Source organism: Xenopus tropicalis, chromosome 8 (genome assembly GCF_000004195.4).
Source record: "Xenopus tropicalis strain Nigerian chromosome 8, UCB_Xtro_10.0, whole genome shotgun sequence".
NCBI classification, from domain to species: Eukaryota; Metazoa; Chordata; class Amphibia; order Anura; family Pipidae; genus Xenopus; species Xenopus tropicalis.
Genome location: NC_030684.2, coordinates 40,652,801 through 40,670,184, shown reverse-complemented (window position 1 = coordinate 40,670,184; position 17,384 = coordinate 40,652,801). Strand labels below are relative to the sequence as shown.

At 42.3% G+C, this 17,384-nt stretch overlaps 1 protein-coding gene across 3 annotated transcripts in view; it reads left to right on the top strand.

Annotated features, from left to right (window-relative positions):
* Positions 1-17,384, top strand: part of msn (moesin) — a 53,858-nt gene that overhangs the window by 19,985 nt on the left and 16,489 nt on the right. The window contains exon 2 of one of the 3 annotated variants that reach the window (XM_031890716.1): positions 13,799-13,802. The exons of 1 other annotated variant lie outside the window; for it this stretch is intronic. Coding sequence is in view for 1 of the 2 variants with exons in the window: in XM_004916801.4 (XP_004916858.1) it covers positions 12,093-12,098 (6 nt within the window). In the remaining variant the exon portion in view is untranslated. Of the gene's footprint in view, positions 1-12,059; positions 12,099-13,798; positions 13,803-17,384 lie in introns of those variants that run through there. One more of the 3 variants, XM_004916801.4, reaches the window with a different exon arrangement.

Below are 17,384 nucleotides of genomic sequence, written 5' to 3'. Positions count from 1 at the left end.
AGGATTACGCTAGCTTGGGGGCACCCTTGTAGCTTATATAAAGGCCACGGGGGGCATCCTGGCATCCTGTGCATACTGAAGTGCTCTGGGGGAGATTTGAGATTTGTACGGAGCTTGCTGTCTGCTGAAAGTCTGTTGGCCGGACTCCAGCATCAGTAGGAAATGGATGACTAAAGGCTTCCTCTGCTCGACGTCAGCTGGGCCCAGGCCTTTCCTGGCTGCCGCTCTTGGGTAGAGCCTTATTTGGCAGTCTGGCTGGTACTGTTTTAGGTGAAACAACAAGGTCCCTTGCTTTCTCACAAACTGCTTGGGCCTTGTCCATGATTGGCAATAGCTTGGGGACTGGCGACACTTGGGAGGTTGGAGATATTGGTATTCTAACTGCGTACTGATGAGGCAAATGCTATTTAAAGGGATGTTTCTCCTTAAAAAAAATTTATTTTAACTTTGGTGTAGACGGGAGTATTGTAAGAAGGTATGCAAACGTGACTTTTTTGTATTTTATTCTTGGTTTCTACTTTATTCTTTGCTTAGTTACCCTAGTACCCAAAAAGCAATTTAGAATTTAAGATGAAAGGGAGAAGGCCTGAATAGAATGATACACCTAAAAAATGTCCCTGCCTTAAAGGAACAGTAACACCAAAAAATGAAAGAGCTTAAAAGTAATAAAAATATAATTCACTGTTTCCCTGCACTGGTAAAACTGGTGTGTTTGCTACAATAACACTACTATAATTTATATAATAAGCTGCTGTGTAGCCACGGGGGCAGCCATTCAAGCTGGAAAAAGGGAGAAAAGGCACAGGTTACATAGCAGATAACAGATAAGTTCTATAGAGTACAATAGTGTTTTATCTGTTATCTGCTATGTGCCTGTGCCTTTTCTCCTTTGAATGGCTGCCTCCATGGCTACATAGCAGCTTATTTATATAAATTATAGTAGACTTTCTGAAGTAAACACACAACGTTTACCAGTGCATGGCAGCAGCACATTATATTTTAGTTACTTTTATATACTTTCATTTTTTGGTGTTACTGTTCCTTTAACCTTTGTCTTTGGCCTAAAGAACTGGAATAATGTATTGGCCATCCTTCAGCTCCTATGGGCGGGGTTGGTGTAAGGATTAGCAGCTGCACCCCTTTTGGCAAGGCCTATGCCTTAACTGGGCCCCTGACCGGAGTCCTGCCTGTGCCCACTACCCCTGAGGCAGCGCTGGTGACTGAGCAAACTAGAAGGTATGTTTGCGTAGGGACGCTGTGCTTGGGTACTGGTATTGGGTGCACTGTGCACACTGTGCAGTTTAGCTGATTTTTGCGTGAGGAGGTACAGTGGGGGGCAGCCCAAACACTGATGGTTTCGTTTTATAATTTATCTTTTATTAAGTTGTAAGACTGCAGCCAGGATTTAATATGAATGAATACTTGTTGATCTGGATGAGCTCATGTTCCCAGCCCTGTATATTGTCTCCCACAGGAGTGACATACAGTGGGACAGTCAGCCGTTGGCACCAAGCCCACTCTGGCCATAATTAGTAACATCTCAGGAGCTCCTTTCTCAGCAAACACTGTGCTCATTGGGAAACATGGTGGCTCAGTGCCATTCATCCTAGCGCCCCTTTGACATTAGGATGAAAGTTTGCTATTGCAGTCATCAAAGTGGTTGAGTGGATAAGTGGAGGAGGCTACACACCACCCAGTGACTCGTATTCCTATGAATCCCAGAAGGAGGTCTTTGTTCATTGGAAAAGGGTGCTGGCAGTTATTTGCACCTGTGTCACACACAGGGTGTGTGTGCCAGGAATGGCTCTAGTATTTGTTCTTAATGACCAAGATCAAGCAAGGTGGAAGGGCCCCCCCAGCACATACTTTAGTGCAGCAGGAATGTCTGACTCACATTCTAATTATCCCTGTTAGACTCCCTTATCTATGCTTCCTATGGAATCCCAATAGTGCCAAGCTGCAAATAATTATTGTGTGGGAATTTTTATATGGAGAAAGTTTGTCTTCTGAATCTCATGGATTAATTACACCAATTAGTGAATATTAGGCGTGCCATAGTAGAGGGGGAAAGCAATATATCAAATGTTGAGTAGTGCTGGACAAAGGGCAAATGGTTGGCTGTGCCGGCTTCAAGTAACTCTATAACTCCCCTTAAGCTATTTGTGATCACTGCCACATGGACTCCTGCTTTTTTCACGGATCAGAGATTTTTGCTTAGTCAGATTATAGCTTCTTTCCCGGAACTTGCATATTTATTATTCCCTTTAGAAGAGAGATTATCCTGTCAACTGAGAAACTCTAGAAAGACCAGTCTGGTGACCCGCTGAGAGCCAGGGACCCATGCGTCCTAAAGAGCCATTCCAGCCTCCTAGCTTTATAGGATAGATTAAATGGCTTGCACCCCATGTTCGGCTCTAAAATGAGCTTTATGGACAGCATTGCTATCATCTTACAGTGTGTCTGAGATTCCCAGAATTTTGATGCAAGCCTATGGTCTGCTCTGTTTAACATCACTCTGTGGTGTGGATATGACGCCCACAGAATGGTGCGGATATGACCCCCATGGAGTGCGACCCATCTCATCAGTCTTTGATGCTATTGATCCACAAGGAAGGGTTAAAAGGGAAAATCCTTCCTGATTCCAATATAATGGCATTGGAACATTGTTAGAAAGCAAACCATGAGTTGCCCAGTTTCTCAAAGGTCATGGGTTCTAAAGTGTTTTAGAGCAAGAGTTGTGCACTAATGCCCAAGAATATCAGGCTTTTATTTACACTGACTCATTCAAACATGGAGTGGCTTGTATCCATACAAAATTGATATTAAATGTTGTAATCTTAAGATACACACACACACATATATATATACAATGCATTAGAGAATTCAAAATGTACCTGTATCTTCTTTTTTGGTATACCCGTCATGACTACCATTATGGAAGTCTTTTTCAGTTGCAGGAAGCAAAACCTTTGCCGGGCAGCTCCATGTTGAGTCAGCAGCTTATTGGACCAAGTATGGGGCAGGTTAGAAATCCCAGTTGTCAAGGGCCTCATCAGCACATTCATGTGGTCCTCTCCTGTACCCAAAATTGCTTACGACTCCACAGCCTTGACTGTAGGGAATATCAATCCAGTAATTGGGCATTGCACAGGAAACAGCCACTAAAGCCCTGATACTTCAAGGTTGGTACTAAATTTTCACTCCTGGTGATTGAGGCACATTGTCTGAGTAGAACAGCTACCTTTGTTGCTTCTCTAACTCCAGCCCTGTGCATCAGGATTACTGGACAGGCCGGTTTAAATACAAATAAATGCAAGATACAGTTGCAATAAGTTAAGAGTCAAAGACACAAGAGGATGGAGTTCCCTACCCTGCAGAGCTTACAGTCTAGATGGAATACTGAAGGAAAACACTTTGAAAAAAGGGTTAGTGTTTTTTGAAGTGCACTCCATCCCCAGATATATTTTATTACCTGATCTGTGTTCTGCTTGTGCACTGCTGATTCATTTTGGAGAGCTAGTTGTGGACCATGAAAATGACTATTATCAATATTGCTGTTTAAGTGTAGCCTGTCATAATCAAGCCCTTGCTCTATAAATATTCCCATTACTTCACTCTTGAACTGACCTTGTTCTACAGAGCGGAGAATGGGCACCTTTGTTCCTACAGGGTGTGTGCGAAAGTAGTGTTCTCCTGATCAGAGCCAACTGCTTTATGTGGAATCATGAGGGCACATTAATCTAGAACACTATTCTTTGGGCTTCTGAAATTAAACTAAGCACAGAGTGATTGCAGTTAAACAATAAGTAGCTCTGGGATGGGCAAGGTTTGGCATACCAACTGATGCATTTACAAATCAGAGAAAGCTCAGCTAATGGATCTGGGAGACTTTATATAGAGCCTGCTTGTCTGGTCAGGATCTGCATGCCTTGTGCCCATCACCCTGCATATTCTTAGCCCTACCAGTAGCCTTTCAGCAAAACACAACTAAATAAGCAGAAGAGCACATTCCTGCATGCCATTATTGGGTATTAGCAGCAATCTGTGATCTAATATTTTTCTGTGATCTATACGGTATAGAGTACCCTTGGGTGTAATATACTGTGGAACCGTGTAGAAGGTCATCTAATAACTAAAGCTAATCTTGTATGGTCTGATGTTGCCTTCTGACTTGCCCATTGAGTTGGCAGCTTGTTGGCCAATGTATGAGCGCAAAAATGACTTCCAGCCGATTGTGAAGTGAAGTGAGGGTGTGGATGTGGTGCTTTCACGATAGAACTACTCAGGGTCCTAATTTGATCACATAGTTGGTCATGGTATCCAAATAATTGGATTTAATTACCAAGGGGCTGGTTCAAGTTGTAATCCAGTGCCAAACTGGGGTAGCTGATCGAGGGTGGGGGTTGAGTGGCCAAAGTTTGGAGCAGGCCTTGGTTGGCAGGCACACTGGGTTTTCTTCCGGTGTCACGCGGGCTCAGTTTGACCCTGGTTAAATCTTTTAAAGCAATGGTACCTTGCTATACAAGCATATTTTGCAAAAGTATTACATCATAAATCGCTACTAATGACCAACATTTTCCTGTAGGAAAGCTTTCTACTGTTTATCTAGCTGAATGGGAGCTATATCTTCGGCCAGCAGCTGATATAAAAGAGAAAGGGATGGGTGCACATTATGCAGAGCTTAAAGATAAATACATTGTATGGAAATGGGATTCTGAATGGAGAAACCTCCATGCCAAGTTTGCTATCCTGCTGCCAGCAGTGCCAGATTTTAAAAAGTGAGGTTTTATGTGCCGGATTTCCAAACCATGAGGTTCGACTTGTTTAACAGAGCTCAGTTTGGGACCAGTTGGATATTTGCCACTGGGCGAGCTGGTAATATAAGACTTATTATTTGTTAACTAGCTTAAAAAGTATTTAATCCTGCCATAGATATTCTCTCAAGGGTAAACCATGGATATTATATGACAAAGCAAGATGCACAAAACTGAACCTCATGCCCTCAACTTGCCATAAAATGTTCTGCCGTGCTCCTTCTGATGTGTAACTTTGGAATGTGCCTGTTTTTTCCCACAAGCTGGCTCTTTTGACCAAGTAGGGGAATATTTGTTTTTTTTGCTAGTGTAAGTTTGTCCGAGTTAAATGGTAGCCGGCCAAGTGGCACATTAATGACCTATGTTAATTAGCTACACAGTTGGGTAAATAATTGCTAGGAGTGAAGCACTAACCAAATGAGTGATTCTAGGACCAGACCACAGCCTAGTTCATGCTCCTCGTATTAAGGGCCTTATGTTTTTCATTAAAGCAACATTATCTTTGTAGTTGTTCTGCCTCTGAAACTAGATTATTCTGTTACATTAAGCTGTCAGCGCTTATGATTATGTGGCATTTGTTTCTCTGGATTCTGCAATGCACCTTATTATTTAAGGGATCTAGTGCCAAATTTTGGTGCCCCACAGCACAATCTTTTTAAGCCCCCACTAAACTTTATTTTAATAAGCATATATTTAAATCAGCATGGGCGCTTTTTACCTGGGGGCCCTTCCCCAGTAGGTGCAGGGTCTGCTCCCACTAGGGGTGGTTGCATCTAGTGTCAGAATGACTGCAGTATCAGTATCTAGTCTATGAGCAGATAAACCAGATTTCAATTTGATTTTAGCCATCTGAGAAGGAAATCTGTCTCCCACCTCTTTATACAGCATATGATAGAAATCTGTATGGGATTTTGAATAATACGTCTTATATCTGGCAGCAGTCAGACTGTAGCGGCGGATATAGCCGGTGTGGCGGGCCGAGAGGCTTGGATCTCAATGCTGGAAACAAAGCTTCTATTGGTGGCGCTTGGCTCTCTGCGCTGGCCCTTGTCTGGAAAATCCGGGAAAGATGAAAAAGCCATTATTATGTGTGTCTTCTCATCTGCACTGTATCTGCAGTCTCCACATGTTCCATGGCAGCTTGGCTGATCTTTTTTTTTTTTTAATAACAAAGTTAGAGCTTATTTAGGAAATCAGTGTCCAGGGGGATTGGCTTAATTCATTAAGGCAGGGAATATGACTCTGCCTTATGATCTTAGGCAATCCGATTGTGTCCTCGTGCCCCAGTCAACTCAAGTCAGGCTGAAAGCTCTGTGGTACTATGTTGTCTGCTGACTACTTTCTTTCCAGCAGCCGTGAGTCTGGATTGTGGCCACGTGACTTCATAGGTTAATACAGTAGCAATCATCTGCCAGGGGTTCTGAGGCTCTGGGGAAGGGAGCCAAAAATGGGTCACCATACTGTTTAGAGTGGGTTGTCATGGTCACCTATTAATACAATGAACAATTCTTCTTGTACAATTCTTTTGTTGGCATTTGTAATTAAAAGTGATTCATTGTAACTTTAGACCATAAAGCAGAGTCACTTGGCTTGTGTATAGGGCCAAAATCATCATTTTTTTTAGATTGTTGATCTCCTAAAGGCAACCATACACGGGCTGATCCAAATGACTGACTTAGGGGCGGAACAGGCCAATACTGTATGAGGGGTATCACCTTTTTATTGTCCCTTTCGGGAAGACACCCAAACAGTACAGCAGGAGATAAGTTGCATGTCCTCCTGTGCCGGGGCAGCAAGCATGGCTGACATAGGGTTGGCACCTGGTCAGTAATTCACCAGTCTAGCTGGCAATATACCAGCCAAGGCTGGTATTACAAATTCACAGCAATGTAGCTACCGGTAAATTTGCATTAACTTGTCCTCTGCCTCCAATCACCCCCAACCTGCCTCCTATCCCCTCTCCCAGCTCCCTTTGTAGCCTACCCTGCTTACTGTTTCCCCTCATATGAGGCCCACCAAAGTCATGCCCACCCCCATTTACATCACATTTCCTGCCTAACTTCACAGGCCTGGTTAAAAGATTAAGGAAAGCTGGCAAACCTAGGGTGGCATGGTGCATTAGCTGATGAAGTTTCCATACCTATTCTGAAAAAGGGCTAACCATTGTCCATTGTAGATAGATTTCGGTCAGGGTTGTGTAGCCATCGCACACATACTACTTGTATCAGTGTGCCCAGTTAGAAATAGCACTATGTACAGAAGGCTGCAACATACACACCACCAAATGCTTTGCATCTGTGACCGCCTCACCCCTGCCTTCCACTGAGGAACTGCAGCCGGGAGAGGGATTCCAAAGCTTCCGTGTAGGAAATTCCATATGGAGGGAGACATAAGGAAAATAAAGCCACACCCAGGTACTCCCTCTTTTCTGCAACGAAAATAACCCATTGAGTCATGATTTTCCACTTAATATTTTTTACATATTTGGAAATCTGTTGACAGGACCCTTCATATTCCATCTGTAACAGGGAGGCTTTACACGGTATTTTGTAACCAGGAGGGAGATCAGGGCTGATATTGATTTAGATGGGCAGTACACACCCATGTTCAACTCACGTGTATTAGTAAGAATTTACCTTTTGCTTTAGTAGAAATAAAACTTTGGTACCTCTTTACCAAAGTTTTTCTTTTCTTTAATCACTTTCTTGCTTAGCTCATTTACTTCAGTACAGTAAACTTTCATTTTATGTTGCACAGGAAAGCATCTGGGTGTGTGAATCTCCCTGTGCAGAACACCTTATACTAATAAGATCAGATGTTAGGCCTCTTTAGTCCACACCTGGGTTAATTTGGCCATACAGCTTGGTATCTCTGACCAATAGTTTTTTCCCCCCTTAAACTAAGCAATTACCCCCAGTTTTTATCAACCAAATTAAAACAAAAACCGGATATCTGCACTTTTGGGAATCAGTAGCCAACCATAAACATAGTGGGGGTCATTTAAAAAGACTGGACAGATTTGTACCTGGATAGTAACCCATAGCAACCAATTAGTGATTAGCCTTTTTTTTTTTTATCCAGTTGCAGGTTGAGCAGTGAAAGTAAATACCTGATTGGTTGCCATGGGCTTTGCCCAGTCTTTATAAATGAACTCCAATTAGGCTGCACAGTGATTTAGCTGAGTGACCTACAGTTAGGCCACTGGGGTACAGTCCATTGTGGCGCCATCTGAGAGTCTAGGAGCAAGAGTTATCCAGCATTCACTTGCTGCCTGGTAAAATGGGGGTTCTGGCAGGTGAGTCTCTTCTATGTACGTAAAAAAACAGCCAATCGTTTTACATAAATGCAGTCAGATGTGTGCCCCCAAAAACATTTATTACAGCTGTGACATGTTTGAGTGGGTGCTGCCATAGTGTTTGCTGCCACAGACATCTGATTATCATAATTACAATGAAATCATGCAGCCATCTGGCCTCCCTATTCAGATATTCAGAAACCAGATCCACAAATTGACGCTGTTTCAATGTAGGATTAGGATCCAATAAGATTTTGGGGTTGCAGACGCCTCCCTTGCATGTTGGGCGATTGTGACACTGAAATTTTGCATTTATAAATACTTTTGCGTAACTGTTTAGTTTAACTGCGTGGGAATTGCCCCGGGTTCTGCTTTGTGAAGCTTAAACCATTTTTTAGTTCCTCTCAGAATTACTGTGCCATTTATTTCCAGGGTTTCATGGCCAGCCTTGTGCCAAATAGTGGAGAGGTCAGAATGTGTGATATGCAGATCACAGAAATGATGCCCACCCCTAGTGAAGCGCTCCTGTCTGAGCCTGTGGACCCTTATTTGAACTGATCCTGTACCTGCCTGTGATGTCACAGGGGGAGGGGCTGCCACTGACTCCACCTACAGGATGGGCTTGCTGGACTCTAATTGGCTGGATCCTGATCTGAAACCCACATTTTAACCTGCAATCACTTTACCAGCAGAAGTGATTGAATACCAGGGTGGGTGGAAAGCCGGCTGAGGAGCTGATTTGAGAAAAGTAGAGCTAAATGTTCTGCAAGAACCAGCCTGATCTGCATGGCTGTTGGCCCCACTTGTGCTTGCTCTCTTAACTTGCATTGCATTGTGGGTCCCTACAGGTACCTGGTGGAGTGGAAAATGCTTTCTTACTGGCTAATTCTTTCTTTTTCTTCTTGCTTATATTTCCTCTTACAGCCTATAGCTGCGCTTTCATTTCTAACTGTCGTGTTTAATAAAGGAGTGGGTGTGCTTGGCCTTTACCAAAATCCTTATGCTGCAGAATAACAATATTTCCCTGGATTCCCCCCTGCAAGATACTTTCCCTTAAGCCCTTACTGGCTCGATTCACCCACCGTTGGTTCTTACTGAGCCTGGCTGGATTACTAGCACAATCCACCCGCTTGTTACTTTTATCACCCACACGGCATCCCCCCGCTCGCCTCCCCCTCGCCCTGTTGTATGTGCAGTGATGCTGAGCTGTGCTGCTGGAGGATGTGGCTCATTTCCTGTGGTAGGCCCAGCTTGAGGTGATGCTACGCCACGACAGACTCTATCCTCTTAAACATTTTTACTCTGCAAGGTCAAAAGGCGACATTTGTTTTACTATCCATGCCCGGGGAAAGTTTTAACTTTTTTTTTTTTTTTGCAAAATACACACATTTTAGAATTCTTTTGAACAAGTTGTTTCTGTGAAATTGTAATGCCAGGCAGCATAGTCCACCTTAATACAGAACATTCCTGCAGCATAAGGTCAGGCAACTAAAGGGCCCAGCATGCTCCTGTATGGAGAATCCCTCTGTACGGAAGGAAGGCAATACAGACAATAGAGTTGCACACAGTGTTAATCCTTATGTGGGAAGTCAAAGGTGGTGTCAGCATGTGAGACCCTGTTATATCACAGCGGATGTCTCACATATAATCTTGTGGTAGCACCAGTACCCATAGTAGCCTACCTTACTTGTACATCAGCAGCCTTATTTCCTTCCTCAGTCTGTTTGTTTCACGTTTTTGTTGTGTACAGTATTAGTGCAGTACAGTATGCCCTGCCTAACATGTACCTTTTTAAGGGTGAAGACACACTTAGTAGCAGCTACTCGACACGGTTACTGAATGCCAGAAAATGCCCTGCCATAGACAGTACAGGTATGGGATCCCTTATCCGGAAACATATTATCCAGAAAGCTCTGAATTACGGAATGCCTGTCTCCCATAGACTCCATTTTAATCAAATAATTCAGATTTTTAAGATTGATTTCCTTTTTCTCTGTAACAGTAAAACACAACCTTGTACTTGATCCCAGCTAAGCTATAATTAATCCTTATTGGAAGCAAAACAGTCCTTTTGGGTTTGATTAATGGTTTATTGAAAAGACCCCTTATCCGGAATGCCCTTGGTTCCGATCATTTTGGATAACGGGTCCTATACCTGTATTTAGAATTGCCTCTCCTAAAACACACGTAAAGACCATTATCGGTAAATGATCAGCATCCTCCAAATCCCACAATCACCTGCACACATGATGTCCCTTTTATATCTAATGCACTATCCACAGCCAGTAGAGAGTGTTTTGCTCTTTTGCTATAACAATGTCCCGTAATGTAGTTGGGAAAGTAGTTGTGAGTTACGTCCCAGTTTGGTTCATTATAACTGCTGAGAGTGTCACACGTGTGTTACTGCGGCCTGAGGATGCAACTGCTGGCACGATTGTATGTATGTCACACAGTGATTCCCATGGCTGCAGGGAAAAGTGGTTTTGCACAAGACATTTGTTACTTTAACATAAACATTTTGAGATGCTCAGAGATTAATTGCAATTTATACACTATTGGTGTGTTTTGTTTTGTTTTATTAACCAATTAGCCCATCTTATGTATGTGGCTGGATAAAAGGAAAGAAGAGGTTTGGTGCGGGTTTCAATTATTTCACTGGGCACTGGGGGTGCCTAACATTTGTACCTGTCCTTCTCCTTTAACAGCAGGCTTGTGTTCACTCTAGGAAATAAACCGGATTATAATTTTACCTGGTGGTTGACAAATGCTGGTGAGTTGCTCCTTTAGAAAATGTTGTATAGAAACCCTTGTTGTGGGTAGCTGCTCAGCAGCTGAAGGTATATATATGGTTTTAATGTACATGCTGTTTGGTTATAAAATGGCAGTTATTTGTGGTTTACTTCGGCAGAGCGAAATTAGCTCTGGGCTATTTATGTCTTTATTACACAGGGCAAGCAACACACATAAGTCCTCTATCAAGTTCCTCCTTTACTATTTTCCTGTAGGAAACTGAGGTAAGGGCTGATCCTTTATGGCAGGGATCCCCAGCTAGTTGCTCTCGAGCAACATGTTACTCACCGTCCCTTTTGATGTTGCTCCTAGAGGCCTCAGAGTAGGTGCCAATTTTTACATTTCTGGCTTGGAGGCACAGAGACTCCTGCAGGCTCTTAGTCCATATGGGGCTACCAAATAGCCAATCATGGGCCTATTTGGCATCCCCAAAGAACTACTTCCATGTTTCTTTGGCTCACCAACACTTTTTTTTTTCTTCTCAAAACTGATACCACAAAGCCGGAAGGTGGGAATATTGAAGAATATCATTGTACCAGTGAGCAGTGTTGCTCTTACTTGAACCAGGTGCCCTAGCTCAACCCCAGAAAGGGTTCCTAGATCTTTAATCCTTTTCCACCAATCATTATTGAGTGCAATAGGGATTTAGGCCAGTGGTGTTCTGACATCCACCTCCCGCACACCCATTACTGAGGACATGTGATTTTAGAAGATGTGTCCTGATGCTGTTGGCCATTTAAGGTGTCTGGATACTGTTGGCTTAGTACATTCTAACTGTTTTGGTAGTCTAATAACATTTAATGGAAGTGTGGCACCTCTTCAATGGTTGCTTATTAACTAAGGATATTTAAAGTTTTGTTCTTTACCAGTAGGGAATGCTGCTCCTGTATATAATTAAATATACATAGTCAAGTACCACAATACTTGACAAGCTTACAATCTAATAAAGCCCACCCACCACAGATTGCACTTCAGCCAGGGATGCATTTTGCTTGCTCTGCATTTTGGCAGGGGTTGAAACGGCCCTTTAATTCCTCAGCATTGGGGGGGGGGGTTTCTTGGTTTAATTAAACTTGTAATCCCTTCAAAAATTGCAAGCACTTTCATGTGACCTGGAACGCTGGCTCTGTTACAGCGAGAGGTCGGTGTAGGGAGTCGCGCTTCTCTTCTGCTCCTACCAGAAAGCACACCTGATGTCTGTAAGTAAAACCCTGTAATTCATTGATTTATTGGCCGCGGCCTCTTTACTGCAGCTGCTATAAATGTTAGAGTGTTTATCTGTGAGTTATTCCCCTTGTCCAAGGAATCCAGGCTGCAAAAAAAAAAAATACTCACAGGCCGTAATATACAGGTTTAGGGTCTGTTCAAGCAACCCATTGTCCAGAATGCCTCGAAATATATAATTGCCCTTTCCTATTAAAACAAAAAATGTATTTTTGACTGATTAGCTCTGTTTTATGCTTAGACCAAATCTTGTAGTCGGGGGGGGGGGGGGTAAAAGTGATTCTGTTTAACTATTTCCCTGCTATCTGCCCCTCTGGGAACAATGCATTGCTTGGCAGTGCTCTTCTTCCATTGATTTAAATGAAATACAGAGTCTCTATGCTGCACCGCCCTCCACCCCCCCCCCCCCCCCGCCAACATTGTAGAATCTACTTTGTTGGCTAGGAAAAGGTTAAAAGTAACCTTATCATGGGGTGTGTGGTAATTTCATAACACCATTTATTTTTGGGGGGAGGGGGGATTCCTGAATCTATTTTAGCTGTAGTTCAAGAAGATGCCAAACAATATTCCGAATTCCACTGTGAGCACTTAAGAAATAAAAGTCAGTTGAATGACGGGGCTATTTGTAGAGCGTTCATTGTTCTTGCCACTTTATCAAGTACTGTGCCTTTAATGTTTTGTGCTTCGGGAAGAAGGCAAATGATGGGTTCGACAGTGCAGATAGAGGTCCGATAGATAAAACTACACCAGAAACTGAATTTAAAAGACTGTTGTAGCCTTAAATACAGATTATGGCACGTCGGTCAGGTTGGTCTTTGAGAATGTTGTCACATTATAGTTTTTAAGGTCATGAAAGTCCCTGGTTTGATTTCAGCGTCAGCCTCCTGTGACTTTGGCAAAGGTTAATGCTCTGTTGCTCCACAAACCATAATCCAGGTAGGGAATCCCAGTCTTTTGGATGTCAAATAGCACTGGATAAAGAATAAAGAATGTGTTGGGGGGATCCTTAATTGAGATGGGTCTATGGATTCTTGTAGATAAATTGTCTTATTCCAGGCAGTGTCACTCAGTGGCTACTAAAGCAAATAAAGTGCTGCCTTGTATAAAAAAAGGGCATTAACTCAAGGGAGTATGCAGTGCAGTTTTGGGCTCCAGTCCTTAAGAAGGATATTAATGAGCTGGAGAGAGTGCAGAGACTGTAACTAAACTGGTAAAGGGGATGGAAGGGTTAAACTATGAGGTTAGACTGTCATTGTTGGGGTTGTTTTCTCTGGGGGAAAAAAGGCGCCTTGTGATGGGGACATGATTACTCTGAACAACAGGGATCCTCAACCTTTTTATACCTGTGAGCCACATTCAAATGGAAAACGTGTTGGGGAGCAAAACAAGCATGGAAAAAGTTCTTGGTTTATGGCCACATTAAATTTGCATGTATTTAATGGTTATGCCAGGCCTTCAGAATTTCCATAGGTTTTTTTTTTTTTTAATCTATACAGGAAGCTGGTAATGTGGGTATAGGGAGCAGTAAATGAAACTGTTTGTGAGTTACTTTTTGGATGGGAATATAGAGGTTCTAGGGCATGCTTTCATTGGTCCCTGTTACAACTGATTGTTGGCCCAGTGGCCAAATGGTTGAGGGGCAATGAATTGGATGGTTTATAAGTTACTTAAATAGAACTGTAGAGGTTATAGATCATGTTACCCATATCCACCCCTATATCCATGTTGTGTTGTTCTCTTTACCATAACTGTGATCCTAAATGGGCTCTTACCCATGCAACCAGAGAGTTTAATGCAGCTGTGGCGGAACTGTCTTCTTGGCTGGGAGCTCCCTCTGTGCAAGCAGTGTATTCTTTCATTAGGAAGGTTTGGTCTTCTGAGTTTGCAAGGGCACAGTCTGAATTTTACCGACTAAACTAGTACAGAGCTCACATGTTAAACAGCAGCTTATTCCCGACTGGAATGCGGAATTCCACTGAGGTCCCTAAAAGTAAATTGTGTGTGTGGCACACTGGGGTGTGCAGGGAATGGAGTAGCATGCTGGAGAGGCCTTAGGAATGTTCCGTGCTGATATCTGTACCAGTCTGAGAGCTGCCCGTGTCTGCAGGTGGGGGATGGAACGGCAATGCTGAACTTCACAACTCTGTGTGTGCAAATGTGACAGCCAGTGAAACACACATTTTCCCCCACTTACATTCTCCCATTTGTATTTTTGTTTTTCTTAGTGGGCGGAAATGACTGTTTGTTTTCCGATAATTAGTTGAGTAACTTTCGGGCTTGCTTCCCTAGAAATTGCAAGCGGTCAGTACAGTACATGGAACTGGGGAGTTTTGGGCAGCATTACGGACAAAAGAAACCCATGGCTGCAAAAAAGGGGATTGACTGACTGGTTACATGCACCTGTCACATGGGTGCTGCGGGTGGGCGCGCTGTATGTTTTATTACCGTTTAAAGGAAAGTATCATTAGTGTGCATTTAGATTATTCTACTTCCATTGGTGTAAATCTTTGTGTATGTATAAATTGTGTACAAAGTTGTGTGTTGAGCAGCCCTAGCACTCTGCCCTTTGTGCAACCTTTGTGCTCCCCCCACCCCAGAAGACTATAGATGAAATACCTATTCCTGCTTTATTTTCTATCAGTTATTAAAGAGTTGTATTCCCCAGAGGGCCACAGTTGGACATTGCTAAGCATGATCTAGTTGGGTTGCTAAATTTACAGAAGCCTTACAATAGGAGACCAGGAAATGTTGATTCTTAGCCTACTGATTTTTTGCCCCTATGTTGAGGCATGGTATTATATGTAACAGTATCCGTATTCATAAAAGACGGTCAGATAGACGTTTCCTCCAATGTCTCTCAAATCACCTGACCAGAAACTACTGCTGTGCAATTTTTTAAAGTAATCTAGCCACTAGAGGGCACTGTAAATGCCATTTTATTTTATTTAGAAATAAAAGTGTATGGAAATTCTATGTTTCTTTTAAATCTAGACAGCTTGTATTTTCAATTTAATTTTCTAATATACAGTACATTACATTTTTAATACTTGTAATACATTTTTAGTGAGCTATAGTTGAATTAAGAAACCTTTTATTTTGTCTTTCCTGCCTGCAACTAAAATACTGCCATTTCCCCTCACCCCAGCAAAAAACAAAAAAAAAAAAAACAACCCAACACATACAAATAATATTTTATCCTCTCTGGTATGGAAGTGCATTGCAGTAGAACAAGAGACTGGGGGTTTCCCTACATGCACCTACTAAAACTTGCTTGGCTCTAGTGGGGAAATATCTGCCCTGAAACTTTTTGTAATTAAACAGGAGGAGGCAGCTTCAGGGATGTTATAGTAGAGATTTTCCAGGGAGGCAAACAAAAATTGATGATCCTGCACTATTATGCTTAGACTTACATACAGTTTAATGGATAAATTAGCTGTTTTAGCACTTCCCACTAACTGCCAGTTAGTGGGAAGTGACCCTTGGCTATTCCTGTTTTTTCAGTCCTGGCCAATCCAAAGCAATGATTGATATTGCCTGTATGCTCATTAAAGAGATGCTTTTTGTTCTGATAATACAGAAATGACCGTAGTGGCCAATGCCAATGGGCCTACTAAAGGATCTGCCCCAGCCAACACTTGTAGCCAAGATTTAGTCCCTTTGTATTGCCCATTCTTGCTGTTAATTAGTGAGGGGTGACCACATGACACACTCTATAAAGTAGACTGTGGTATCCTTCCTAAAGGTGGCCATACATGGTAAGAGGTCATGAAGCGAGCGGATCTTCTCCCGATATCCCCCGTCCGGCTAATTTGGTCAATTGAATTAGAACAGCGGGTATAGGCGCTATCTGATCTGCCCAATTTCAGCCCAGATGTCAGTCGGGCAGGCCCGTCTTTAGTGCCCATACACTGGGCAATAAGCTGCCGAATTGGTCTAAAAGGCCGATATCAGCAGCTGGAATTGGCCCTAGTATGGCCACTTTTAGTCACCAGTGAATACAAAAGCTGTAGCAGGATTAAATGTCCTAAAATGCTGGGCTAGTCCCTGTTGGAATAAAGCGAACAAAGCAGATTGAGTGAAGAGGCTGTGGTTGCCAGTAACACTTATCCATAGCATTTAATTAGATAATTTCTCTCCTTTCTATTAGTGCTATTTTGTGATCAGAGCTATTGCTTGTTATGGGTGACTGTACTGGTGCCAATCGCTATCTCTCAAGAAGGATCTCTATCTTTCCTGTACCAGAGGGTAGAACTTGCTTACTAACAAAGTTAAATTAACTCTAGTGTGGGTCATTGGTTTTTCCTATTACTAGTTGTTACAAAAAGAAATGTGGGTACCGGCATTAGGACTAGACTGAGATGTAGCTGGATTAAGTTGGTGTGGGGGTGTAAAGGTGATGCTTTGTCTGTAATTAGCAAAGACTATCACATGCTGGGAACACAGCTTCATTTCCTACAATGATGATAAAATAATGTTGGAGCCTATTGCTTTAATAACATTATATGGAGAGCTGAATGCCCAGAACTGTGTCCTTGTCATAACTCTTGTACTTCAAGTGGCATCACTTGGAGAATGAATGGGGGTATAGATTTTCCGGGGCATGGGGTGATCAATGAATTGTGCAAATATACTGAATGAAAACAGTCCATCATAGAAGAGGGATTTATACATGGCTAATTCTCTTCACTTGTGGTAGAGTGAATTATTTGCCTTGTAAACAGTGTAATTCGGAAATAAAAAGTACACCATAAAAATCATGACCATATCCCTTAAACATAAATGGCATTACTTCTTAAGAGAAGACCACATAGAAGGCAGATCATTTTATCTATCGTTTGATACACAACATCTTATCCAGCAGTATCATCATCATTCAGACCTTTTTGAAGGCATCTATACAAGTACTTCAGATAAAGGTAGCCTGTTCCCCTATAGGCAAAACCACACCAATATCTGCAGCTAGATTAGAGCAAATTAAGGTTGTCTGTTGAGTGACAGACAAATCACACTGTAATTGTTCATGCTTCCAAAACCTTTGTGGGTTGTGTTAGTCTGGAAATCAATTAACTTTGTACAGCCTAATTGTATTGCTATATACAGTGGTGTGAAAAACTATTTGCCCCCTTCCTGATTTCTTATTCTTTTGCATGTTTGTCACACTTAAATGTTTCTGCTCATCAAAAGCCGTTAACTATTAGTCAAAGATAACATAATTGAACACAAAATGCAGTTTTTAAATGAAGGTTTACGTTATTAAGGGA